This window comes from Ischnura elegans, chromosome 1, assembly GCF_921293095.1.
Source record: "Ischnura elegans chromosome 1, ioIscEleg1.1, whole genome shotgun sequence".
Taxonomy (NCBI): Eukaryota; Metazoa; Arthropoda; class Insecta; order Odonata; family Coenagrionidae; genus Ischnura; species Ischnura elegans.
Genome location: NC_060246.1, coordinates 78,327,094 through 78,353,379, shown reverse-complemented (window position 1 = coordinate 78,353,379; position 26,286 = coordinate 78,327,094). Strand labels below are relative to the sequence as shown.

The 26,286-nt window shown below is 36.9% G+C and overlaps 2 protein-coding genes across 6 annotated transcripts in view; one reads left to right on the top strand and one right to left on the bottom strand.

The window, feature by feature from the left end:
- LOC124163764 (sister chromatid cohesion protein PDS5 homolog B-like) overlaps nucleotides 1-24,037 on the top strand; it is a 64,234-nt gene extending 40,197 nt beyond the window's left edge. For 4 of the 5 annotated variants that reach the window (XM_046540851.1, XM_046540864.1, XM_046540858.1 and 1 more), the window contains 9 exons: nucleotides 2,028-2,185; nucleotides 2,540-2,668; nucleotides 3,036-3,125; nucleotides 5,358-5,473; nucleotides 14,199-14,319; nucleotides 15,319-15,547; nucleotides 16,725-16,960; nucleotides 19,897-20,034; nucleotides 23,607-24,037. In XM_046540851.1, the coding sequence (XP_046396807.1) occupies nucleotides 2,028-2,185; nucleotides 2,540-2,668; nucleotides 3,036-3,125; nucleotides 5,358-5,473; nucleotides 14,199-14,319; nucleotides 15,319-15,547; nucleotides 16,725-16,960; nucleotides 19,897-20,034; nucleotides 23,607-23,867 (1,478 nt within the window). In that variant the 3' untranslated portion in view covers nucleotides 23,868-24,037. Of the gene's footprint in view, nucleotides 1-2,027; nucleotides 2,186-2,539; nucleotides 2,669-3,035; nucleotides 3,126-5,357; nucleotides 5,474-14,198; nucleotides 14,320-15,318; nucleotides 15,548-16,724; nucleotides 16,961-19,896; nucleotides 20,035-23,606 lie in introns of those variants that run through there. The other variant, XM_046540877.1, reaches the window with a different exon arrangement.
- Nucleotides 17,284-18,804, bottom strand: LOC124163794. The gene is made up of 2 exons (XM_046540888.1): nucleotides 17,726-18,804; nucleotides 17,284-17,629 (listed from the first exon to the last, which is right to left on the bottom strand). The coding sequence occupies exons 1-2, from the start codon at nucleotides 17,769-17,771 to the stop codon at nucleotides 17,292-17,294; spliced, it is 384 nt and encodes a 127-aa protein (XP_046396844.1). The 5' UTR covers nucleotides 17,772-18,804; the 3' UTR covers nucleotides 17,284-17,291.
- Nucleotides 24,038-26,286: the final 2,249 nt, after the last annotated feature.

The window sequence follows — 26,286 nt, the reverse complement described above, 5'->3', positions numbered from 1 at the left end:
GGCATTGAAAATTGATATAATTTTTTTCAGTTTTAATGTTTGTTGGAAAAAGTTTATTTCTTAATTTTATTACTTTGATATTTGTAAGTCCTGTAGTTTAATTGTTTTGCTTAGCATGCATTTGATAGCAATATTTTTATAATATTTATAATTTATTTAACACAATTTTATTTAGATTTCCTAAATTCTTCAGGTCACTTGGATTTGTGATGACTTGATGGGTGTGTTACAAGCTGGATCTAAGGAAGTTTCAGGGCCAAATGCAATACTGTTTATGGGCTTTAAGTTAAAGCTTATATATTGACATTGTCTGTAGTCATTTGGAAATCAAAAATATTAATAATTTGTGAAGGTTTAAAAAATACAATAGCCTTGGATACTTAAAAAAATTTCTCATTTCTTCATTACATCTGGTTAAGGAACTATAAATTACTGATACATGCAATGGATCACAACATGTTTTAGGTATAGTTATTTTGTTGTGATGGAAAATATGTGAACAGATTTGTTCTTAATCTTCACAGAAAATAATAGTTTTTATCGAATCTAGAATCTTAACTTGCTAACCACAGAAAAATTGCCTTCCTTTACATTTTAAAATTTTTCCCAAAACTGAGGTCTCAAAATTGGGGGGGGGGGACTATATTCGGAGATATACGGTATTTCACGTTTTTAGATTTTTAAATGACGATATCTATTTTTCGTGATTAAATGAAAAGTGAAAATTTTCAAGTGCACGAAAATGCGACGGCTAAGTATGAATGCCGGGAAAACTCCGTGTGACGTTATTCTGGTTCCCGCTGCCGCAAGTGACGTGACCTTGGGTCAAGACTTTGAGCGCTGATACAACGCAGGATGCTAGCAGGTGGCAGAGTACCCTGCTAGCTGGTAGCGCTTGGCTTAAATAAGGATTATTAATACCTTATCAAACGAAGAAAACTTTCCAACCTTAGCTAGTTTTAATAAGTGATTATTAAGACATGTTTCCCTGAGCCCTATGCCTCATGCATGCATTGGTAATCTCAGACAATGTAAAACTCCTATCTACTCGTATAGAAACTAGGTCCCTGTGACGTCGCGTGGAGTGGTATCGCATGGGCGGCAATCTGGCCTTTTTCAAATGAGGATAAAAATTGACCATTGCCATTCGTCTAAACCGGTATTTCTAAAACTAAATAATTTGTATATTATGAATACATACATTAATGGTGGGTAACTAATCGCAATTAATGCCTTTCGTTTTCTTTGATGAAGGAAACTACCCTATTTAATGGCACTTAGTCCATAGTTGAGCATTTTCCTACTCCTGAGACTATTAAAATAAGAGAATACTATTTTTGCACTCCTGCTAAGGTGGTGCTCCTAGTTCATTGCAATACATGTGAGTTTACTATTCAATCCAAATATGCAATTCCTCTTTCGTAGAGAAATCATCCCGCACTGTACTAAAAAGTAAAATTTAGTAATTTGAAGTTCAAAGTGATAAAGCTGCAGGTTTGTTTTTTCCAGATTATCCTTCTAATGGTGATTATCTCGTCACAGACCATTGTATTCCCGAAACTTATTTTTTCATATCACCCATTTACATTAACTTGTTCATTCATCTTGACTTCTTGATGCAAGGCATATTCTCCCAAATTGACTAGAGGATGGTGCTTGAAAAATTTTTTAAATGTATTTTTTTGTGGAAATAGTGGCATTCCAAGCCTTATGTATCACCATTATTGTATCACTTTTCAGTTCATTGTTAGTATGGAGAGGTATTTGAACTGAAGTCTCCTGAATGGTCATGAGTCCTAAAATATGATAACATGGCTGAGAAAGCAAATGATAGTGGCTTGTTCTAATATAGTTGGTTACAGTGACGTTTTTTTAGTGTTATTTCCTAATTTGGCGTTACTGTTCATTTAAAACAGAATTATAAATTTTGAGTGCTTGTTATCAAGAGTGAGTTTTCGGGAGTTTTCTGCTCCTCTGAATTCTGTGTTTCTAGTTCAGTAATTTTATTTATTGCATTATCATTGCAGTGAGCAAGTATCCAGATATAATGAATGAACTAATATTAATGTGTCAAGACTCATGCTTTAAATCAGATACTGAATTATCCAAATGGTGCATTAAGAGCCTCTTGATTTCTGAAACGAAGAGAGAGGAGTTGTGTGATTACTTTCAGTCTGTGGTTAAGGTAGGTTATTTAATTTCCCATGGGAAATGATTCCATGTCATTAAGTTTGCTGTGGCTACACTTTCGTCTCTAGGCTAAAAGGGCACTAACCTTTTTTATCCCATCGAAAAATATACTCTTTTGTTAATTGGAAAAAATTATTATTATTGAAATAGTTTTCTTGAGCAATCTTTAAATGCTAACCTTTCAACCTGATGCTTTCAGCTTATTGATTCTACTTCCATTGTATGTTTTAAAAGGTTGAAATTGAAGTTTTGAGAAATATTAAAATACCACAACCTCCTGCATTTATAACGTGTATAATGCTTAAAAAATATAAGAATTAATTATAGCCATCTCTTATTTTTTTTCTAGGAACTTGTTGAATGTATTACTTCATCTGAACAGCTTAGAGCGTACTGTGCCATTTACTGCTTGGGCTACATATCATTATACTTAGGCTCATATTTTAAAGATGTCCTGTCTGATGCGCTGAGTGATGAAGTAAGTTTAATTATACTGAAATTTTGTGGAGAGCTTTCATTAGGAAGCCTTAACAAGAAAAAAACTTAATTCTGAATTTTATTTATCCATGTACAGATATTAGTGGGGAATATACGTTGAAAATAAATACTTGTCAAGGTATTTTAACTCATGCATTCAGTGAATTTAAATATGCATACACCCAACTATGCATTCTTAGAATCAATTCTTTAAAAAGTGGTGTGTCTTTATAGGCACGAAATCATTTCCCAGATTTTTGCATTTATAAATACCTACAATGAAATACAGTTGGATATTACTTGTCTCAGTGAGAAGTTGTTGAGTTTTTCTTTAATTTATGCTCTATTGTAGCGTTGTGCTTTTTCAGGTCTTTTGTAAAATTATGATGACGAACGGTAGTGATGTAGCCAGTTCTCCGCTGACGCATGAATGTATTTCTCTCCAAATGAAAATAAAGGTCTGTATGATGATAATAATAATAATGATTTTATTGTCATTCAGCCTTCACAGCAATAGACAATGTCATTTACAGATATTATAAAAGTATGCATTGTAGCTATATGCAAGTTGAAACCAAGAACATTACACATATTCATATACAATTCCTTTTTACATATTCCTTTACACATTGACAGCACTTAAAAAAAACAAGCAATCCCATGATCAAATCAGTATGTAATTACTAATTAGGTGTAGTGAATTCATGGTTTAAAATTTGGTTAGCACACAGATTAAGTATAAAAAAGGATCAATCTATGCATTGTGTTTCATTTTATGAGCACAGAACATAACCCATTAACCCCGATTGTTGCACCTCTTTATTTTTGTTTCAAAAAATTCCTGCAAGGAATAAAAGGGTCTTACAACAAGCCAATCGAACATTTTATTCTTGAAATTATCTGCAAGGATATCTACCATACTACATGGGAATTTATTATAGATTCTCATCCCTATGCTCTTGTAGCTATTAAAAGGTGTGGATAACCTGTAGTATGCTAAGTTAAATTTGTTTCTATTCCTTGTGTAATGACAGATCTTAGGTTTTCCTGGCATATCAGGTTCAGAAAAGTTTCTCAGGTTTTTCACTGGTTAATGTTCTTGATGTCTCCCAAACATCAAATTGCTTGGTAATAGGGTGGTTTCCTATTTTTTTTCAATTACCTAAATCGTAAGATCATTACTCCTGGAGTACGTTTTTCATGCTTTTAGATTTTTAAATGACTATGTATATCTATTTTTCGCGATTAAATGAAGAATGAAGTTAAGTCAGGCGTGTGAAAATGTGACGGCTTAGTATGAATGCTGGGAAAAGCCCATGTGACGACATTCTGGTTCCACCTGCTGCCGTATGAGGCCACCTCGGTGCGATGTGTGCCGCTACGATGCAGGCTGCTAGCAGGGAGCAGCATACTCTGCTAGCAGGTAGTGCTTGGGTTAAATAAGGATTATTAATACCCTATCAAACGAAGGAAACTTTCTGACCATAGGCAATTTTAATAGGTGATAATTTAGGGATGTTTTCCTGAGCTCTCTGCCTAATGCATGCATTGGTAATCTTAGACGATGTAAAACTCCTGACTACTCATATAGCATCTGGGTCCCTGTGGTATCACGTGGAGTGGCATCGCATGGCCGCCAATCTGGCTTTTTTCAAATAAGGTTAAATTTACCATTAACATTCGTCTAACCTGGGACTCCTAAAACCAAATAATTTGTAAATTATGAATACACTAATGGTGGGTAATGAATCGCAATCAATACCTTTCGTTTTCTTTGATGAAGGAAACTACCTTATTGCAAAAGCTATTTTGGTAATCTTTTGAGCTGGATTTATACTAACAATTATTGGTAACAATAGTTATTATACTAACAGTTAAGTTCCTTAATGCAAGCAATATTTACACCATACATTCCAGAAATTTTCATGATTTAGGGTGTTTGCAGAAGTGTTGGTAAAAAGCTATACCAATCATAATATCAATTAAAAAATTTTCCATCTACTTAATTACTTCCAAAAGTTCTTGTGAAAGTAACTTGTTACATTTTCTTGGTGTGATTCATTTACGTAGGGTTTAAGTAGGAGTGTAAGACATAGCCCACGTGACCTTCCTCACATGTTAAACTATAAAGTATTGTCAACAATGTTTACGAGTAGGCACGTCAATAGGGGAATTGTGTCATCCACAATATTTTTACTGAACTCCTAGTTCCCCTCCATTCCCACTGTAAGTTTTTAGGTGAACCTTTTCTCTCAAAAGTTGCACTATCATTTACAATTTTACACTTTGATGCACGTCAGTCAGAAGCACTGATTTTTTTGCTGCTTTCGCCGGAATAACTAGTTTTATTGACAAATTTTTTGCCGCTGTTCGTAAAAACGAATCCCATTTGTTCCTCGGGACCATATGTATGTTTGCCATACCTATACTTCATAGATATGTCTCATTTTTCATTGTCACACCCTCTCATTTACATTGTTATATGATGAATTAAATTATCTAATTTATTTTCTCTTGCTGGTATCATTGTTCTCTGTTAATTAGTTTTTCCTTATTTTAATTATAATACATAGTGTAAGACCTGCATGGCATTACTTATTACTGTCTCTCAAATTGAATTTTCTTTGAAATTTCCATGGAAAGCTGGTGTCATTTTGTATTCATTTTTCTTACAATGCATTTCTTTTCAGGCAAGGTACCTAAAATTTTTGGCTCAGTTTGCATTTGAAGGCGGTGTAGATTATAAAGATGTTCTAGCTACATTATTCAAAGTAATTGAAAAAGAAAATACCAGTAATTCGCAAAGGTAATATAATTATCAGTTAAGTATCATACTATTTACATAATTATTGAATTAGTATTTATATTCTCTTTGCCCTCAATTACAATTATTTTCAGTCATTAATATCCATTTCAAACTTTGATTGTGTGATTTGCTATTCTGAATTGTATCTAACTTTGCCCAATTAAGTTCCAGAGAGTTAAGATTAAGTTCTTAATTTTTCTATATTTCTTATGTTCACACAACCATTATATCCAATCATATCCCACTGATAATTTCTCATGTCACTCAAACAAATGCTTTTACAAAATAGTATATAAGGCTAGAAAATGTTCTAGAGTTCTCAATATACCTATCATGTCATGGGTTGACTTTCACTCTCTTAAGGCCGTTTTACACGGTACACGGAATTGCGCAGGTTAGAGCTGCATTAATTTCTAAAATGGTGTGGAATTGCGCGAATGCATGAACGAAATTAGAACGGGCTATTTTGACGTCTCGCATCCACGCATTCTCGCATGTGTTCTAGCAATTCGCTGCTTTACACGACGCAATTTTGATTGCGCCTTCGCACATACGTCAGATTGCACAATTCCGTGTACCATGCAAAATGACCTTTAAACTGAATTGATCATTGTACATGTGATTGTTTCCCTTTGCTTCCAATTATCTATTAAAATTCTTAGCACTACACTTGCTGTATGTGATATGTAATAGGCTAATAGTCTTTGAATTCAGTGGCTTTGGGGGCTATTCTGTATCTTGGGGGCGCTTTATTGCGCCGCCGCTATTTCCCTCTTTCAAATGGCATCGATTTTGATTCAGCAAATTGCATCGCGTTATATTACGCCGATTTTGGGGGCGTAATATATCGCCCCCGTGAAATCTGTAGTCGGTATGAAAATTGGTGTAGGGCAAATAATACAAGTCGAGTAACTCATTGAGTTATTTATAAATATCTAATTATTAGACATAATAATAATTAAAATATCTTTTTTTAAATTATTTCATCGTTATCTAGCGGTCAGCGAAAGCCAATTTTAGGTTTTATGATATTACTTGCAAATCCAAGATCTCCGAGCTCCGAGAGCAAGATACAAATGACGGTCGAAAAGTTCCGCGCATTGCAGACGACGAAAATTTCTTACAGTATTTATGATCAAGCTCATCAGCAGAGAATGGGATTTAACATTAAAATATCTCTACGACCTTCATAAATGCCCTTGCGAGCATTCTATAACACAGCACAGACAGCACCGCTGCAATTGACAATATATACTAATACGTACGTACCGTGATTTCCAACGGAAGAAAGGGGCTAATAAACACAATGATTGCTCGAAACAAGGAAACATTTAATGAATTATTCATCATAAAACTGCATACATTTCAACATCATTCCTCCGGCGGCATATCACAAATTTACACTGTACAGCAGTATATATTTAGTCCGAGTCATATCAACGCTAAGTTGTTTGAAGGAACATGGAAATGGTATCAAAATGCAAACATGATAACACATCCATAATCATTGCTCGAGAAATTGGTATTAGAAACCGTAAAGTATGTCACACGAGTTCACAATCACAACACCCGCGATGATTCCTTCCGTGACATCCGCGTAATCTAGAAAACAGCTGTTTCCCTCAACGAATGTATTTAAAATGGCCTAAAATGTGATTTCAAGTGACAAAAATGTTTTATAATTAAATAATTACCCTTGTGGACAACTGTGGATTAACTGTGGACATCATAGAATTACGGCGAGCAATGAGGCAAACGATGTAAACAAGCCGTGGCTGAAGATGAACGTACTGGTAAAAATAATTTCGTCACCACTAATCATAAGAGTATAATCATTATAGGCGTAGGTGAACGAATAGTGCGTAGCGGACGAAGTCCTCTTCAAGACAATTATACTTGTAAATTCCGATATATTAAGCTCAAAAATTGGCGATATTTTTCCATCGGCGACTGTAACCCTTGAATATTGACGCTTATTTACTTAGGCTAGAAAATATCCGATAGAAAAAGAGCAAAATCTCCAAACACAAGCCACATCGTATTTTTAACTTCTTCCCGGGCTGCCGAGTATCCTGCTGCGTTTTCGGAGTGTCTCATTTGTTTATTGCAAAGAATCGAGAAATATGATTAGACGTGTACAAAACTCCGCCCCTGGTAGGGGCCGCTATCGGAATAACGCGAGCCAAATGCTGGCGTTATTGTCGATGCTATAAAGCGACCCCAAATTCCGCTTAGGGGCCGCTATTTTGAGATAGTGAATCGGGGGGGCGTAATATTGCGCCAGAAATAGCATCTTCGTCGTGATAGCGGAGCCGCTATCTGTTACAGAATAGGCCCCTTTATTTGTTTTTGGTTACATAATTAGAACCTTATTCATGATTTCCTCAATCCCAGACCCCTTTTGATACATACATATATTCAATGGACAAGTTCAAAAATTCCTACCCTCTCTGTATTCTTTAGTAGTTTGGGTGAGATGTAGTCCACACCCACAGCTCATTGCTTTTGTGATCCAAAAGGCTCTCTCTATTTAGAATGCAAGACCATATTCATCCTTTGCACTTAATTTCTGTATGTTCAATCTTTCTGGAATGCTCCCACCATAATACAGATTTCCTTATGTATTTCAAAAATCCAATAGCCATCATTAAAAAATCATTTGATGTCATTAAACATCCTCTTTCATTCTTAGTCAATGAATCTCTAAGGCTTGGCCAATTTCCATCACCCCTTAAAAGTACCAAAGCCATACCCTCTATGAAGGTAAAGGCAATAAACAGCATATGAGCTCATATATACCAATATCTATACCGAAGCAATTTGGTAAAATCTTTTTTACCAAACAACTTTTTATGCTCCACTGATAACATACTTGCAATCTCACAACCCATTATCCACATCACAGCATGGATTTCGAAAATCCATATCCACTACCACCGCTACCTACCATAGCATCAACATAATATTGTCCGACTTAGACAATAAACTAGAATCTTTTGTTTTATTATTCAATTTCTCCAAGGCCTTTGATTGTATCAATCACCACGTGTTACTGCCGAAATTTCAGCAACTTTGCATAAGAGGTACTCCATATAATTGAATGAAATCATTTCTAAATAACAGACAACAGAGTGTTTGTGTTAATAAAGAAGGGTTAACTCAAATATCACCCGAAAAAACAATTTCCTGTGAGGTTCCTCAGGGATCTGTTCTGGGCCCACTGCTCTTCTTCATATGCACAAATGACATACCAAAGCTGCTGAATTCTGTACCTAATACACTCCCCATATTGTATGCTGATGACACATATGTCTTGGTATCAGCCTCTTCAATCGATAGCCTGGTGTTAAAGGCCAACAGTATTGTCACCCTCTAACAAGAATGATGTAATAATAATTTTTTTTCTTGTCAATGAAGAAAAAAACAATTTAACCCTTTACGTAAACAGAAATAAGCCTTTACCAGATATTTCAAGTGTCTTTCGACTGTACAATGATTCCTAGGAGCGACAATGCCTCCTTCCTGGGGGTTACCCTTGATAGTAGACTAAGCTGGGATCAGGGGCGGCTCCAGCCAGGGGGCGCGGGGGGTGCGCGCCCCCCCCTGGGCGGTGACTGACGGAATTTTTTTTCTGCTTGCAATCTCCTCTTACCTATGCCAGGAAAGGCGAGAATGAAATGATGGCTCGTCACCCATTGTGCTACCAAGTATCAATTTGTGAAGCGAAGCGCGTGTGGCCGAAGTCACCCCATTCTACGGTACATACATTCCTACAGCCAGAAAGAGTTTTTCTCGAAGTTGAGATGTTCCGAATAATTTGTTTCACTATCGGCAGGCGAGTTTATTTTCTTTGTAGAAAATTTCTGCAACACTATATTCCTTAGATGAGCTTGCCAGATATATGATTCGAATTTGAAAGTCTGCAACTCCGACAACAGATTCATCGGTCGTTTCCACTCGTGCGCACGGTCAAGCAGCACAAAGGTGGAGCGCAGGTATCTGTTTTGCTGGCCTGCTGTTTGAAGTTGGAGCTCTGTACAATTACGAGCAAAAATTGTTGAAGATTTCCTCTGGCGACACATTCTAAAGTTGAAGACTTTCTCTCTGAAACGGTTGGAGTAATTCATCAATCACACGTGAGCTTGGACAGTTGCATTCATTTTGGGGTTGTATTCTTTTTTTATGTTATCAAACTGATTTCTCTTTCTTTGTGTACGTGTAGATCTAATTTATTTGCATAGATGTGCAAAATGGTGAGGTGACTAATAAGGAAGAAGCCTCGGCTAGAAAATGATTCAAAGGAACAAGATTCGACATCTCTTCCCGCGAATTTTTAAAGCATCAAGTAAACGTAATAAAACGATTGTTGATATATTAGGTCATCAAATGACAGGTAACTGCGAGACTAGATGGTTAGAAAGGCATAAATCTGTTGTAAATTTAAGAGACGACTTACTTGATGTTGCCAAAGCTCTCGAAAAAGTGTCAAAGTGGGATGATTATAAAACGGCAACTAAAGGAAGATGTTCATAGTTATTAATTTTTAATTGTGAATTCATTTGAAATTTATATATTCTGAGTGATGTTTTGAGTGCAATTTATATTTAAAGCAGATATTTGCAAAATGAGACTGTAGATGTATTTCAAGCTTAAAAATAGTTGACCAAACTTTTGAAGTACTAAAGGATAAGCGGATGGACTCTTATAAAATTTTCTCTGGAATTTTTGCAAAGGCTAAGAAAATTATGGAGGAAATGGACATTCAAATCTGCATTCCACGTGCAGCCAATCGACAAAAGAATCGAGCAAATTACCCGGCTACCAATGATGAAGACGATATAATCGCGTATTGGGAAAAAATAATCATTATTCCTATCTTAGATTACGTAAATTAGGATATCAAGGACAGATTTGTTGGAGAGTCAATAGAGTGCTTCAAGTTCAATACACTAATCCCAGCTGTTTTCATGGAAATAAAAAATTCGGACTCTTTAGAAAGCATGCTTGAATAATATATGATAAATATGCACCGTCATTGAAAATAAAAATAAAAGTACAATGTTAACGGAATTACATAATGAGATAACTTTTTTGAAAAAAATCCCGGAATTTAATGACATGAAACCAATGAAAACTGCCATGGAACATGTGTGCACATGATTGTATTTATAAATACTTGATAATAATCTCTGTAATAACTTCGTAAAAATATTTTCCAAGGTATTCAAATGAAATGCGGCTAATGATTTTACTGTCGACTTCAGTTGTTTTTCTTGATCAATCATACAGTAGTTCCTGAAATCCAAAAGTTAAATACTTGTGGGTAAAATTGGAATTTAATATATTGAAGAGAAAACTTCATTTCGCCCACTAAGCACTTTTGTCAAGGGGTATAAAATGCGAACTCGCATCACGTACCGTAGACTACCCTCTATTTATAAATGTTACACTTACGTCTGCTTTTTCTCTCTCAATTTTTGATCTACAGGGATGGGGTTTGCTGCATTTGGTGTGGATTCTCTGTTTTCATGATTTGATCATAATTGGAAGTGCATAAATAATACATGAGTCGTAAATTATACTCACAATTTTCCCATAAAATTGCAGAGCGTTTTTTTTTCTCGCCCTATTTCCCTCAACTCTCCATTGAAATCTACGACTCGAATGCCTATTCAAAGCTTGTGTCTCCCGGTTGGAACGAAAAATATACAGATCGTTTGAAATTCCACACGTAAATCGGAAATTACTTTTACAACTTTTTCCATAAAATAACGCGGGCTTTTGCAATTTTCTCGGTGTATTCGGTGCAATACGCTCATTAAAACCAAACAATTTGTACAAATTCCTTCATACTTTCTCAACTATAATGCCGAAACTCTTATCTTATTTTGACGCTTGTATGCCACATCACGAGAGAGAGTGGGGGGAGGGGTAAGCATCCCGTCGCGCCCCCCCCTCAAGGAAATCCTGGAGCCGCCCCTGGCTGGGATAGCCATGTTTCTAGTCTACGTACAAAACTGTGTGCAATGTGCTTTTTGGTTCGCTCAATTAGGTCAACAGTTAACAATGAAGTGCTAATCTCAATCTATTATGGCGAGTTCTATTCCCATGTTATTTATAGCATTCTTTTTGGCGCCCTACCCTGTGCTCATGTTGTTTTTAAAATACAAAAGAAGACAGTGTGAGACTGATGTATAGTGCACCCCTTAGGGCTCCATGTAGCCCTCTTTTCAAGAAACTCTCAATTCTTCCCAATTCCATGTGTTTACATGTTGAGTGCAATCATTTGTGCTAAATGCAATTTTGGTTTGTATGCTACCAACGATAGCATCCACAACCAATATATCAGGAACTGTGGCAATCTTCATGTAAAGTTCATCAGAACCAGTAAAACCAGCCTTTACTATAACCTTCCCCCCATAACATGGGTCTTCTACTATATAACAAGCTTCCTAGAAACATTAAGAGAGTGGAAAAAAAGTCTACTTTTAAATTCAAGGTGAAGGAGTTCTTTATGATACATTTATTTTATTCCATTGATGAATATTTAACTACATATGTAAATATGTTCTGTATGGGTATTTTTTCTTTTTTTGTAACTAAACATTGACTTGCCATATATCATGGAACATGTATGTCCAAGATCTCCAGGCAAATAAATATTATTATTATTCCTTTTTCATATTCTATTTATATACTCTTAATCTTAGCATCTAGTCTTAGGTATTGTTTCTCCTCTTCATCCGCAATATTATGACTTTTTGAGTACAGTGTGACTACTTCTCCAACCTTTGGAACATTCGTTTGTTATTTCTTCTATGATCCATGGTTTCTTAATCTTACTGCCCTTCAAATAAGCAAGTTCTCTTAACCTTTAATTATTCCCATTTAAACCCTCTCCAACCCTCCATATTCTATCTTTATATCCCATTTATCCTTTTTATTATTCTCTACCATTTATTTACCTTCTCGCTTAGTCCTCTCCAAAGCTTACACTCTCCACTTTCTTACCTGCCTGCCTTCAATAATGCTTTTAATCCTAATATTGCATCTTATTAAGTAATATATAGTTAGAGGTCCAAACCCACATCGCAGCTGGGAAGCTGCAAAAGTTTTTTTACATCATGTATTTCTGTCTTGCAAGTATGTAATCTATCTACTATGTCCTGATGCTCTCAAGCCAATGAAACTGCACCCATTTGCCGTCCACAGTAGGCTCTCGTTATAACGAAGTTCGCGGGACCGAAAAACCTGAGGTTCGTAATAACGAAGTTCGTATCGTTTCTTTTAGGAATCATCGGGGAAAAAACCGTATTTAATAAACACGATGAAATTACGCGGAAATTTTTTTAAACAGGAAAAGTCATTCCAGTTTCTCAGCAGAAGAATGCGGCACGACGCAATCGAGGGTTGATATCTTCCCGAATACAGTAAGTCCGATATACGCACTGGTTGCGTTCCAAGACCTTGTTCCTAAGTTGATAAACCTACAGCACGGCCGCTGAGAGTTGTCCGATGATACACAGAATGGATTAGGTCGGGGTAGGGGCAGGGTTGCCAGCTAAGAAAGGGAAACGCCTACAAAGGGTTCCACGAAGAAAGGGTGCGGAAGGGACGCCGCGCGCGATGGACCCAGAGGAAGAATCACTTGTTTTGGTGATTCGAAGAAAGGATTTTTTTGATGATCAGCCATATATTCGGTGCGCCTTATGCAGTTGACAACGTTGAGAGACAAGGCAAGGTTGCGTTGGGAGGACAGCGATTGACTGTAAACCGTGCTGGCGTAGGGTTATCCGCCCCTCCTATTGTGCCGTCATCGGGCTACTGTCGCCGGCCGGACTGTATGGAATTGCATCATGAGAAATACGGTCATCCTACAAAATGCAACACTGAATCACAATCGTGCTCTAGCTCACGATATTATGAACTGATCTAGCTGGGCGTGCGACGCAGCCGGAGCCGAAAAATATCACTACTCGCGGTTACGGATGAACGGGCGAAACGCTGAACAGTTCCTAAATTCACACCGGATTCAATGATACTTTGCTCAGATTGTGCCCGAAGTGAGAGTTCCTCAACGCCAAGCCAAACCGCGAAGCATCGGCCTAATCGAAAGGCGCCAAATTCGAAATTTGAAAAATTTTGAATGCTCGTATATCTTACAATTCGTAAATCGAATGCGCGTTGGAAGAGGACTTACTGTACGTCCAATTTACGAGTGGTTACGAGTGGGTCACCATGGCTCCACAGGAGTGAAACGTATTACATGATGTTGCGTGTACACTGAAGAAAGAGCATAATTGACGCTCTTGGGCACAGTTCACGAGAAGAACTTAAACGCGGCGCGATTATTATAACTCAGCGTAGTGAATATGCACCTAAATGCCGTTGCTTATGCGGGGAACTTCGTAATAAAGTTCATTTTACAGCCGCCGGGACCGGGACTGAGGTTCGTAATTTCGTAAAAACGAAAATTTCGCAATAACGTTTTTTTTACAATAGCTAGCATATGCCTTTTCGTCGGGGCCAACGATTTGCTTCGTAATAACGAGAACTTCGTAATAAAGTTATTCGTATTAAGAAGAGTCTACTGTATATGCCTTTCAAATGCTCTTACTACAGAACTGTCTCCACATAACCATATTTTTCTCTGGCTATGGCCTGACCACCCTACTCTACTACCTTTCTTGTGGAAAATAAGTCCATCATTCATATCATATTTCAGAAATGAGGAAGCTTCCTGGATGAGACTCTCTGTTGGGTGTGCTATCTTACTTATTCTTAATGGAGGGACGATGGATATGCTGACTTGCCAGGAATTTTATCTGCTCTCTGACCTAATGACTGTAAGTTTTTTGGTAAATAAATGCCTTTATGATCTGAAGATTTTTCTATTTTATGAATGGTCTGTTAACATAAAAAATCATGAAAAAATAGGTCGGATGATTTTATTTGTAGTGCCTTCAATTCAAATGAAACTAGTCTTGTATGGCTAATTAATCTCTTCCCTTTCTATAAAATGTTTTGCTTTTACATTCATAGTTAATATATATTATATGTAATTGGTTTTTAAGTGTCAGAATGGTAGCATATATACCAGATCACAAGAGTGGTCAGTTAGAATTGACACCATAACCATGAGATTCCAAATCAGTTTACTCAGTTGTTGCAAGTTTTACATGTAAAACTTGTGCTCTTTGATTTAGACTTTTTAAAGACATCTTGCATGTAATTTAACAGGAAGTGTTTAAATTAGGGATAGTTGGATCAGATCCAAATATCTGCGGACATTGCCCTTCATGGGATGTATCAGATCCAAAGTCGCGGAAGACATCGAATCTGGATCCAAAATTTTAAACGAAAGTTCTGTTGATATACGGCTAGTGATTTTCTTATTGTTGGCTTATTAACGGACCTTGAATTTAGCGAAATTGAGACCGTGAAAACCTGGAAAAAGCCGTGAATTTCATTATTCAGATAGAGTGGGAACCCTGCAGTATGCGATGAGAAAGTGACAAAATTTGGGGGAAACATGTGTGAGAAAAATTTGAAAATATTTAAATGTGTATGACAATCAAAATAGCATTCCTGAAATAAAGGATCCGATTAGTAACTAGATCCAAAAAAAATCCTGGTTCTGTCCATCCCTAATTTAAATAAATATTGTTATGAATTCCAACTATAGCTTAGAATTGTAAATTATTTAACTTTGTGAAAAAAAAGCTCGCCAGAATATTCAAAATCCAATGCATCCAATTTTGGATAGTAATATGGAAAAAAATTAAATTTTTTTTATTTTCAAGATTTAGTGTCTGAAAAATTAAATTCTTATTTTCAATTGACAGGATGAAGTACTTCAAGTCAGAGAGGCATTTTTTAAAAAGCTACTTAGACAACTGCATTGTGACTACCCAAAAATCACTCTTCCACCAGAGCTATTAAGTCTGTTAATATTGGGTGATGTAGAAGAATTAGAGCATGGCGGAAGCACAGAAAAGGAAACTTTAAATTATATACGGTACTTGTTTTCTAAGAAGATAAACTTCATCAATATTCACATGAATATTAAGCCTTGTAAGTAATTTTTTTTGCAACTGCATGATTGAAATTATTTTATTTAAATGATACCACTGACTAAAACACCTTGAGTGAAGAAATGTACTTCCTTAGATCAATTAATTTCAGTAGTTTCATCATCTCTGATAAGTCTACTTAAGATGGACCCTATTTGTATTCTTTATTTAACCACTCATTTTTTCATGGTACATGAACATAGACACCTGATTATTATCTTTGATGATAAGGACTGGACTCCAAAAAAATTCTGTCTTTCATATTGTTGATGCAGATAACACAACTGCTGGATAGTAGAGGTAGTAATTGCCCAATGACTAAACTTGTATAGTAATGACAAAACAGTATTTTATCTGCGAGGTAGTTCATTTTGGTTTGAATAATTTCATTTTCTAGCAGTGTTTTTCTATGGTAGGTACCTATCAGAACTTATATTACTATCTTACATATTAAGAATACAATTACATTGCATTCTCAGGCTTAATTTGGGAAAACCACATCTTGATTAAGTCACTTAATAACATTCTGCAGAAAGTTTATTTTCATACTGAGGTTGCAATTTTTTGACGTTCATTTTTAAGCCAAATAGGGAACATGAATGAAATTTATTCAGCAATCTCCTAAGTCTCATTTTATAGACAATTTTCTTGCAAGCCCAAATATATGAGCCGGTACATGGTTGAAATCAGGAAAAGCATCTTCATTTGAAACAGAAAAAGTTCTTCCTTCAGCAAGACAATGCATGGTTGCACACTGGTGCAACTTGCCGTGGCCAAAACTACGGAATGAAAGTTCCAATAGTTACAAAATTCACCGTACTCACGAGATTTGGGCCCAAGAGACTCCTCCTTATTTCCCAACTTGAAGATATAGATTGGTGGACAATGGTTTACGTCTAAGGAGAAGGTTATTGCCCAAACTAATGCTTGTTTTGAAGAGATCCCAAAATTCTGCTTTTTGAATGCCTTAGTGCTAATTAAAATTTATAGAGCTAAAGGGAAGAAAAATTTGAAAAATATAAAAAAAATGGTCCCAATATTACGTCTCTTTCAACTTTTTTAGAGACTGATTGAACAATCCTCGTATTATCTTTGACAATATACTCTCCATAACAACTAAAAATTTTGGTTTCTTGAATGTTGCTTGAAAGAAATTTGATCAATTTATGCTCCTTTAGTTCCAGAATTTGATAATAAGAATGAAGTGTTGGTGTATGGATTGTTGGCATTATCACATAGTAAACAATTCATGAGAATAAATGATTCAGAGCAATTAAAGAAAGTTAAAGAGAAATTGGCCATGCTCTTGGATTTTTTGTTGGGCCATGAGGATGTGGACTTGAATTTTTACTTGAAGCAGGTGGAAATGGTGAAGAGTCATAAACTGAAAGGGGAAAATGAGAAACTCAATAAGGTGTTGTGCATTTTCAATTATTTATTTTGGATACCCATGTATTTAGTGTGCATTCTTATCTTCAAGCATAGCTTTCCTTTTCTATACATGTACAGTGAAACCTGTCTTAAGCGGAATCTCTCGGGCCCTTCACTTTTTTCCGTGTAAGACAGTATTCTGCGTAACTCAGGGTCTGACATTTCAAAAAAGACCGCAAAAGTCATATCACGTCTATTGCATGCGTTGCCTAAAAGTTTGGTTTGACTCAAATTCTACTTGTAGACGAAATTATATTGAAATAATAAAAGAACAGCATCGCATTATTTTTAAATTGTTTATTTGAAGTAATCAGTCATTTTTGTCTGTCTTCCCTTTTTTCCTGTAGAATACAATTTTCTACGTTGCCAATGGCCCCATGTAAGCTGTTATACAAATCAGTGTTACCTTTGGTGAGACTGCAATCTTCTAATTCTTTTGATGAGATCAACATTTCTCTATACGATTTTTTATTTTCTTCACATATTAAGGTCACTTCTTTGTCAGTGTCACAGCTTTCGTCTTCTTTATTATTGGATGTTAAGGAACCATCTTCATCGCTCGTGAGAAGATTGTTGTCGAAATCCACAAATCTCTCAGCATTCATGTCAATGCCTATTACTTGCTGCAATTCGCTTAGATCCACCATTGGCTCTAAAATAGCAAAGGTCATATACATATATAATCCTGTAAATGCATACATATGCATTTACATTGGTGATACATTAGGATGTAAATTATTTCCCTTACCTTTCTCGGGATCAGTTATGGCAGAATTCCAGCTTTGGCGAAACATTGTTTAATAGTTGATGTTTTAATATCTTTCACTGCCAAATTAATCCAATTAATGGCATCCAGCACTGATATTTTTTTTATCACCTCCAATACTGAATTCGCAGTATCTGCAGCAGCTAATAATGATCGCATCATGTACTGCCTATATTGTGCCTTCAGCTATATATGTAATTACTCCCTGATCCATTGGCTGAGTGATGCTTGTTGTGTTTGCCGGAAACCAGGCTAGCTCCATATTCGCTAGGTGAATTTTAGGGTGACAGGTTGCATTGTCAAGGAAACGTATGACTTTCCTATTTTTCCCCTTCATTTCGGCATTGAAACTTTTAAGCCACTCTTCCATGATTGAAGCCGTGTTCCACGCTTTTTTATTATGTCTCCATTTGACCGGTAGCTTCTCAATTTCAACGTTTTTGAAGCATCGTGGTCGAGCTGATTTCCCGATGACAAGAGGCTTTAGGAGCTCCCCTGCCATATTCCCACAAATGAAAATTGTCAAACGCTCCTTCGAGTGCTTCCCTCCTACAGAATAAAGAATAAGTGTAAATATAACATCATTGTGTGAATTTTTACCCTAATTTCTAGAAATAGAACTCGGAAATGCATACAAACCCTTGCAGTTTTCTCCTTTTACGCACAATGTTTTAGACGGCAGAGCCCTAAAATGCATTCCGGTTTCATCCCCGTTGTAGATATGACATGGTTGATAGTCTTTAATTTTTACTTGAACCATACATTTCCACTCCTCTACGGTTTCCATGTCAACGTCATTTGACTCGCCAACAACACTGTTCCAAACAACATTGTGTCTTGCTCTGAAGCTCTCTAGCCATCCATTGGGGGCCTTAAAATCCAATTTTCCTAAAAAAACTGCAAATTCCTTGGCCTTTTCTTGGACTATTGAACCTGACATTGGAATATTCCTCGATCTTGCTTGCAAAAACCATTCCCAAACTAATTCGTTTATTTCTTCATATTCATAAAGAGGTGTTTTCCTCTTTGAATGTAAACAAAGGCCTAAAATAATCGACGGAAACAACAATTATTTTATGGTGTGTCGTATTGCAAACTATTGTGGCATGGGAAAAGAAGAAATATGTTTCTTAGAACCTACCTCTTTCAACACTTAAACTTCTCTTGTATCTGCTTCATGGAGAGCTTTTCTCGTTCAAAGCACTCGATCAAGTCCAGTTTATATTTCAGCATTAATACGTTTCGTGGCATGGCGGAAATCAATCAGTAGTTCCCTTTATTCTTAGTGTTCTGAGTTGTATTCTTACCCTGTCGGCAGCACGTAGGAGAATGATTCCTTCTTATTCGGTTGCGAGCAAGGATGCACAAAATGCTTGTGTATGTAGAGAGAGGGTTCTACGAGTTGGAGGGGAGGTAAGTGTGCAAGCATGGGTTGGCAGAATGGTTAAGAAAGGTGGTGGCGGGAGGGAAGAGGGGTGAAGTATTGTGGAGCATTTGATACAATGTACGTGAAACGAAACTCACTGCACTTTACATTAGGGACGAGGGACATTAGGCACTGGAGGAGGATTAACACTAGGTTTAGGGAGACACGGAAGTGTTATGGTCAAGGTTGATGCAATATTGTCCTGAGTCCCTCCTGCGATGTGATGTCAGTCAATAATGACGTAGACCATAGTGAACGTACGTCATTTAGCTGGTTCTATTGGATTATTTTCTATGGAGAGGGTTTTACAAAACATTTTAGGATTTTATTTCCTTACGGTAAAAATTGTCCATGGAATTTTTTTTTGCAATTCCGCTTAACCAAGAAACACGTGCCCGGGAATCGATTCCATTTCCGCATTTGACAGTTTCCGTTTAACAGAGGGCACCAATGCACGTAAAACCCAATTGTGACCACCAGGACCAGCAAAATTTTCCAGATAAGACAGATTTCCGCTTAACTCAGGTTCCTCTAAAGGCAGATTTCACTGTATTTTTTTAGTGGAGGAAAGCAATTGTGTTCTTATATTTGTGGGGGGGGGGGGGGGGGAGAGGAGGTGATCTGGACCGCCTGGATCTCCCCCTTGCTACGCCACTGATGGGTGCAATTGAGTTTTTGTATTTATTTTTCTTGTAATTAATGCCTTAAAATTTCCTTTCTTCTTTAGAAACTTTGGGTCTTGTGTGACATTGCAGTTTTCAAAATGAAAAAATATGATGTGAAACGTGCAAAGTCAATGAATCCCACTCTACCTATGCATTTTTTTGAACCAAAACCCATCAAAAATACAAGGAACTATTTATCGGTAAGCCATTTTTATTTTATTCAATACACTAGTTTAATAACCGGAGTGTGTTCCTGTTATAATGGCATGTAAAATTCAAGTAAAGTTTGGTATGTGAATTAAAGTTTGGTGATTCAAAACAGAAATGCCAAAAGAGTGATTTTGACTACACATATGATTTTCATTTGATATTATTATTATTATTGGTAGAGGAACTAAGGAGGCGTGGACAAAAATGATATTCAGCAACTTACACATGGGTCAGTCACAGATGAAGAATGAAAAGAGCCCAAGGGGGTCCACACCCATATAATTATGTATCACCTTTGCTTTTGATTTATACCTTGTAAGATTTCTATTTTCTGCTGTCATAGCATTATCATGAGTACTGTGCAGTGGCGGCTGGCAGTTATATATCCAGGGTGTGCATTAGAGAAGATAAATGGTGATGAAAAAGGGCATTAAGTTCAAATGAATGCTGCTAAGTGGCACTGAATGCATCGATGGACTATAAAATCTGAGTGCAGGTGGCATCTACACCACTACACTACCTGCGAGTTACTCACCAAATATGGGCGATGGGCGTGCACACTCGTGCCGAGTTGAGTCTGCTCTAAGCACCCATTTAAACATGACATGACCCCCCGCTTTCCTTATCCCGCCCGAGCACCCACAAGTGATCACGTAGACCCATTACATGGCCAGTGCGATGCCACGGGATCGCACACTTGTAGAGTGGTGAATTCAACAGGAGATAGCAGTAGCGTTTGGAGCTTCATATCCCATCTGTGTGTGGACAGGATTTTTATCTTTCTATTTTCGAAGGAATACATAGTTTTCTTTTATAATTTATTCATCTTTGGATGTGCAGTTGCTATCATGCTATTATGCATGTGCCGCCCCTGGTACTGTGTCTTGTTCTTCATTTAAATTACTCATATTTAAGGATGCTCTTGTTCTATGTTATGTATCCAATGAACTCAAATGAATACACAATATTACTAACTCATTATAATGAAAGAAATTCTAGTGATGAAGTTTGATTTACATGGAGCATTCTGCTAATCACCGTGGCCTGCCTACCACCCAAATGGAACTTCCCTCTTTAGTTCACAGTAAGGCCCCTTTCAATGCCTAATCTAATCATCTAATTTTCAATCTCTCACTCTAATCTTCTTCAATCTGATCAAATCAATCTAATTTTTTTTCTCCCACTTCCTCCCATATCTAACTTTATTTCCACCAAAACATATTTTTAGCTTCCCCTTCCTGATAAGTTCTTACTCCATGCAAGCGCTCTGTCTCCTCTCGAAATTTCTTCTTCTCACCCACCATGTCTATTTAATTTTTTGTTTCTATTTATGTATTACCTTCCATTTTATCTTCTACATTTATACAAAATTCTTTAAAGTAAAATCTTGAATGCCTCCAGTCTTTTTTCTTAATAATAAATGATAAACGTGATGCATCCATGCAACAACCAGAAAAATGTGCTAAAATTCTGTCTGAGCACATAATGAAGTAGTTATTAACATCAAAAGAGATTGCATGCCATCAGTAAACATAGAAATTAAAGAGCTTCAATTTGTACTTCGTTTTAAAATTGAATTAGTGGCCTTGAGATTGGTTTTCAAAGTCGGGTGACAACATTGTAAGGGATAGTCATCTCTTACCCAGTTTCTGATAAAAATGTCTCATTTAAATATGATAAAAATATCTATTTGCTCACCTTCCTTATCATCTTTACAACTATTATCTGTTCATTTTATCTCTGCGGGTAAGCTTTCGTGAGATCCCGGACACTATCGGAGGGCCTCGCTGAGGGGGGAGGGGCCTCGCTGAAGGGGAAGGGGTAGTACCGAGAGAGAGAGAGAGAGCAGGAGCGACCTTAATGTTGCCAAATGTACACAGGCGCCCTAGTGTCCCACTGAAAAGGTGTGACTCATATGTGGCCACAGATATTTTGGGCCCGGCGGCGAAACAATGCATACAATGTATAGCTACTTATTTAGAGGGGATTGAGGATAATCCCATCTCAGAAGCCAGGATATTGTCCGCTAAATGCGAGACCGCTGGTGAAAGGCATACCTAAGCGTAACATTCTGATAAACGGGGATTGCAAGGGAATTCGTGAGGATGAGGATGCAAAAAGAATGGAGAAAAGTAGCACGACGGGTATTTTATTAAATAATTTATTTTGTAACTTATTGCTGGAGTGGTGTGGCTAATAAATCAACCTCCTCGTCCTCCCTCCCGTCAGTGTCTTAAGTTTCGGAGTCACTTTCGGAGCCTTCAATAAACACGCTCGGATGTTACTCTTTTAAATCAGAGGTATACAAAACTATATAGGTTGTAATACCCAAAAGTAAATACGGAGTTGAGGAAAAGGGTTAGGGTTTGGTAATAAAGGGATCGGAAAAGTACTGAGAGGGAATAGGTGGAGGGAGGGAGTCGGTGCTGATGGGAATGCAAAAGGTGAATAAAACATTTCTGGAAAGGCGATGGAAAAGGATTGAAGTGGAAGAATAAGGAACAGTAAGTTATAAGTTGGATTTAAATGGAAGAATCGAAGAGCACCAAGAGAACGCGCGAGATTTGGCAACACAGCTAGCAGATTCACGAAGTTGACACAACGGAGGTCTGAGAGCGACTGAAATTCCAAAGTGCTAGGCCACGCCTACTGTCTGCTGATTGGGAGAGGGAAAGTCACGTGTAGATAAACTTTCCCTCCTCTCACCCCAACTCGGTTAAGCCACACCAGCTCACCCGCAAAGATAAAGTGAACAGACCTTAATTGCATCATCCTTTACCCATTACTGTATTAGTTTCCATTAACCTTTCAACTCACCATACCCAGTCCCAGCAAATCTATTCTTCCTTTTTATGTTTTATAGCTTTCATCCCCCTATGATTGTCTAAACATTTCACATCTGTACATTCATTGCTGCCACTTTATTTTTCCTTTTTCTTGGATTCTCCTGATAAGTACTTGTAAGGAACTTGCATGATAAAGGCATTGAGGGCATTACCAACCTTGCGTACTTAAAAGACACCAGCCTACCAGGGCCAGGTTTTATTGGATGAGTTTCTAAGCCTTAACTAATTCTATTCCTGGAGGCAGTAGCTATGGTTTTCCACAAGCACTACAACAGTATTTGTTCATGTGACACCCTTTTGATTTACCTTTTGTCTGGCTGCTCTTTGACCTATCTGGCATGGGAGTCCCTGATAGGAGTAAAAGAGAATTACCTCCTCCAGTGCAAATTTAGGAGTCATTAAAATTCACAAACCTATCTATCATTACAAGGCTGTAGCCCACAGTAAAGGAATGGAACCACTAGTAGAAAACAGATATTAAAATCAATGTCACTTTGACCTTTGGGGTCCACATATATATTATTATATTTTGCTGAACTATATTTTTAATTACTCACTTGAAACATTTGTACATCCAGCAAAATCAATAATATAAAAAGATCTTATAACAGATAATCTGAATTTTTGATGCCATTCTCTACTTTTCTAGTCTATTTACTTTAAAACTTTAATTCATGGATATTAATATGTAGCTATTTTTATCATTCTTTGGGAAGAAACATGTGATCGCCAACTTATTTTTGGAAGAGACTCAAACTGATCCTCAAGCAAAGAAAGCTGATGAAGAGGAGGAATCCAGTGAAGATGAATCAGATGTGACTGATAATGATCCAAGCAGTTTAGTAGTGATGATTGGTGAGGGAAATATTTCTGCTGAATGGGATGTGGAGGATGGAATCAATGAGGAAAGTGGATTTGGTCCCGAGAGTCATTCTGCTAGCACAAACAGCAGAAAAAGGAAAATTTCAGATGTTTGAGGCTGGTCACAGTTTTTCCTCAGTAAATGAGTTGTCCAGAAACTATAGTATGCACAATGTATAGTAAATATATCGTTTTGCCTTGTTAATACTATCCATATATTGTTTCATGGTAGTATTTATTGTAATATTTCTTTCATATTTTTTAAATATAAATTTTAAAAACTTAACCTGAGTAGCTCAATAAACCAAGAGCATACACCTTTTTCTCTTACTTGTCCTATTAATCAATGGAAATGAATAGGATTACTCTTTTAGTCCGAAGGTAAAAATGTTTACTTTATCATCATCCAAAAAAAAAAATGTTTTTATATAATCATTTGGGCTTGGAAGGGTTATATCAGAGATCACCTAATTTAGTCATTGCTCTATTAACCTTAAGCTTTCTCTATGAATTTTATTTGCCATCATCCATAGATCAGTTCTTTGTGAAGTATGTATTAAATCATTTGTAGCAACTTTTTGAATCCTGTTTTCCAACCAATACCACATAATTTCTTTTTGAGGTTGATATATAAGTTGATGGGTGATAAATTTTCAGAAATGCTATTTTAATTTTTTTTAATATTAGCATTTTTTCTGTTCATCTATTGTACCATTTTATCATAATACATATCTTTCATATATGAGGATTCATTTAGCCAACCTCTACTTATTGTGAGATGAAGGTGATTCTTTTACTTTCCATCATTTACTCTCTAGCATTGCATTGTCTGCCTTTAGTAGAATTGACAGATAAATGTTATGCGTGCTTACCTTCCACAGGGAGCAAACTTCCAGTGCACGCAAACTTCAAGTTAAGCTTGGCTCAGATGAGTGAGTGGATTCTGACTTATGGTACCACTAATCTGCTGTTTTTATGTTAGAGTTAATTTGAGAATGAATAATGTATGGTTAGTTGTGAACATGTGTACCCCCTCCCTCCATTCCTAAGAGTCAACCTAATCCACAAGCCTCCTGGCATACACTTGGGGAGAACTTGGCTGTAAATCTAAGCCGCTGAATATGGGTCTCTTTCTTATGCAAAAAGGTTAATGATGGTTTTCCTCAAAAAGACTCTGACCCTAGGACCAAATTGGGGATTGTAAGGGAGCCTAATTTTTTTGATGAAATAGTAAGGCTTTCAACCCTCAACTCCCATTTATTCTGGCAAGGGATCTTTTCTCTTCCATTTAAAGATATCTAGCTGACTAAGTATACCTTAATAACCAAACATAGCTGAATAATATCAAAACACACCCTATCTAACAAAAAACAGAATATTGACAATGCCTCGAAAGGTCCATGTGTCTAAATATAAGGTCAGTGGTTCGATTCCTGGTAGAGAAGAAAATATTTATTCCATGTAGTGCCAGCCATCATACTACATATCTCCACACCACTGCTGAGTCCACATCATGTGTTTCTGTTACCATGTACTCGTACTTCTTTGTTTTATCTTCTATTTAAATGTATATTTATACTTATAAAGCAAGCAGAGGCCAGGTTTTTCTGGGTTATTAGGGTGGAAGGTGGTTAGTAGGGCCTTCTTACCTGTCTTAAGCTCTGGCTGCACTGCTTTTGGACCCCTTATCTCATTGCTCTTTTCTAAATTCTTTATAAAATGTTGGCATGGACATTGCCCCCATACATCTTTTGTATTCTGCTACAGCCTAGGGCTTTTAGACAGAGTAATCCCTGGCTGTGGTAACATTGACATGTTCATAACCAAATTCAGTGATAACTAAGTGACATTCCATTTCATGATACAGCAGATTCCCGATTATCCGGCTGCAGTTTATCCGGGTTGCGGATTATCCGTGCATGATTTTCACTCTCGCTCAATTTTTTCCACGATCTTTAAAAAAAAACTAAATAAATAAATAAAATCGGACGCAAAATCATCGGAATTACTGCATTAATGCTATGATACTCCGCACTTATCATTTCCGTTAAATCCCTTTCGTAAAATGGAAGCAATCGCGTGGTAGCTGCATTCATGGGAGCAACATGTTCCTGTGTTCCAAGCCTCGCAGTGCACGACCGCTCTCCGTGATCACGGATACACGTCCCGCAGCAGTTGCAACCCGGGCAACTTGTACGAGAGACTACTATGTGGCGTGGTGCCTGACAATGTAGTTTCCAACGTTGAGCAGTGGTTTTGAAGCATTTGTGCAAACCAATTTGCTATATCCGTGATCACACAGCCACCGATGTGTGGTCTCCGAAACCAGGCCTAACATGGAGCATTAATAATACGAGTTCAACTATGTTATCGCCGCTAAAAAGATCGCAAACTGGCAAAGAAAGCTCTCATTGAGTCCGGGAAGCACTCTAAAATAACAGAATAAATAAATAATATATTGTTTGTTTTATGTAAATTATGAACATTACAAGGCATTGAAGTAGAAGTTTGGGTTATCCATGTTTTCCGATTATT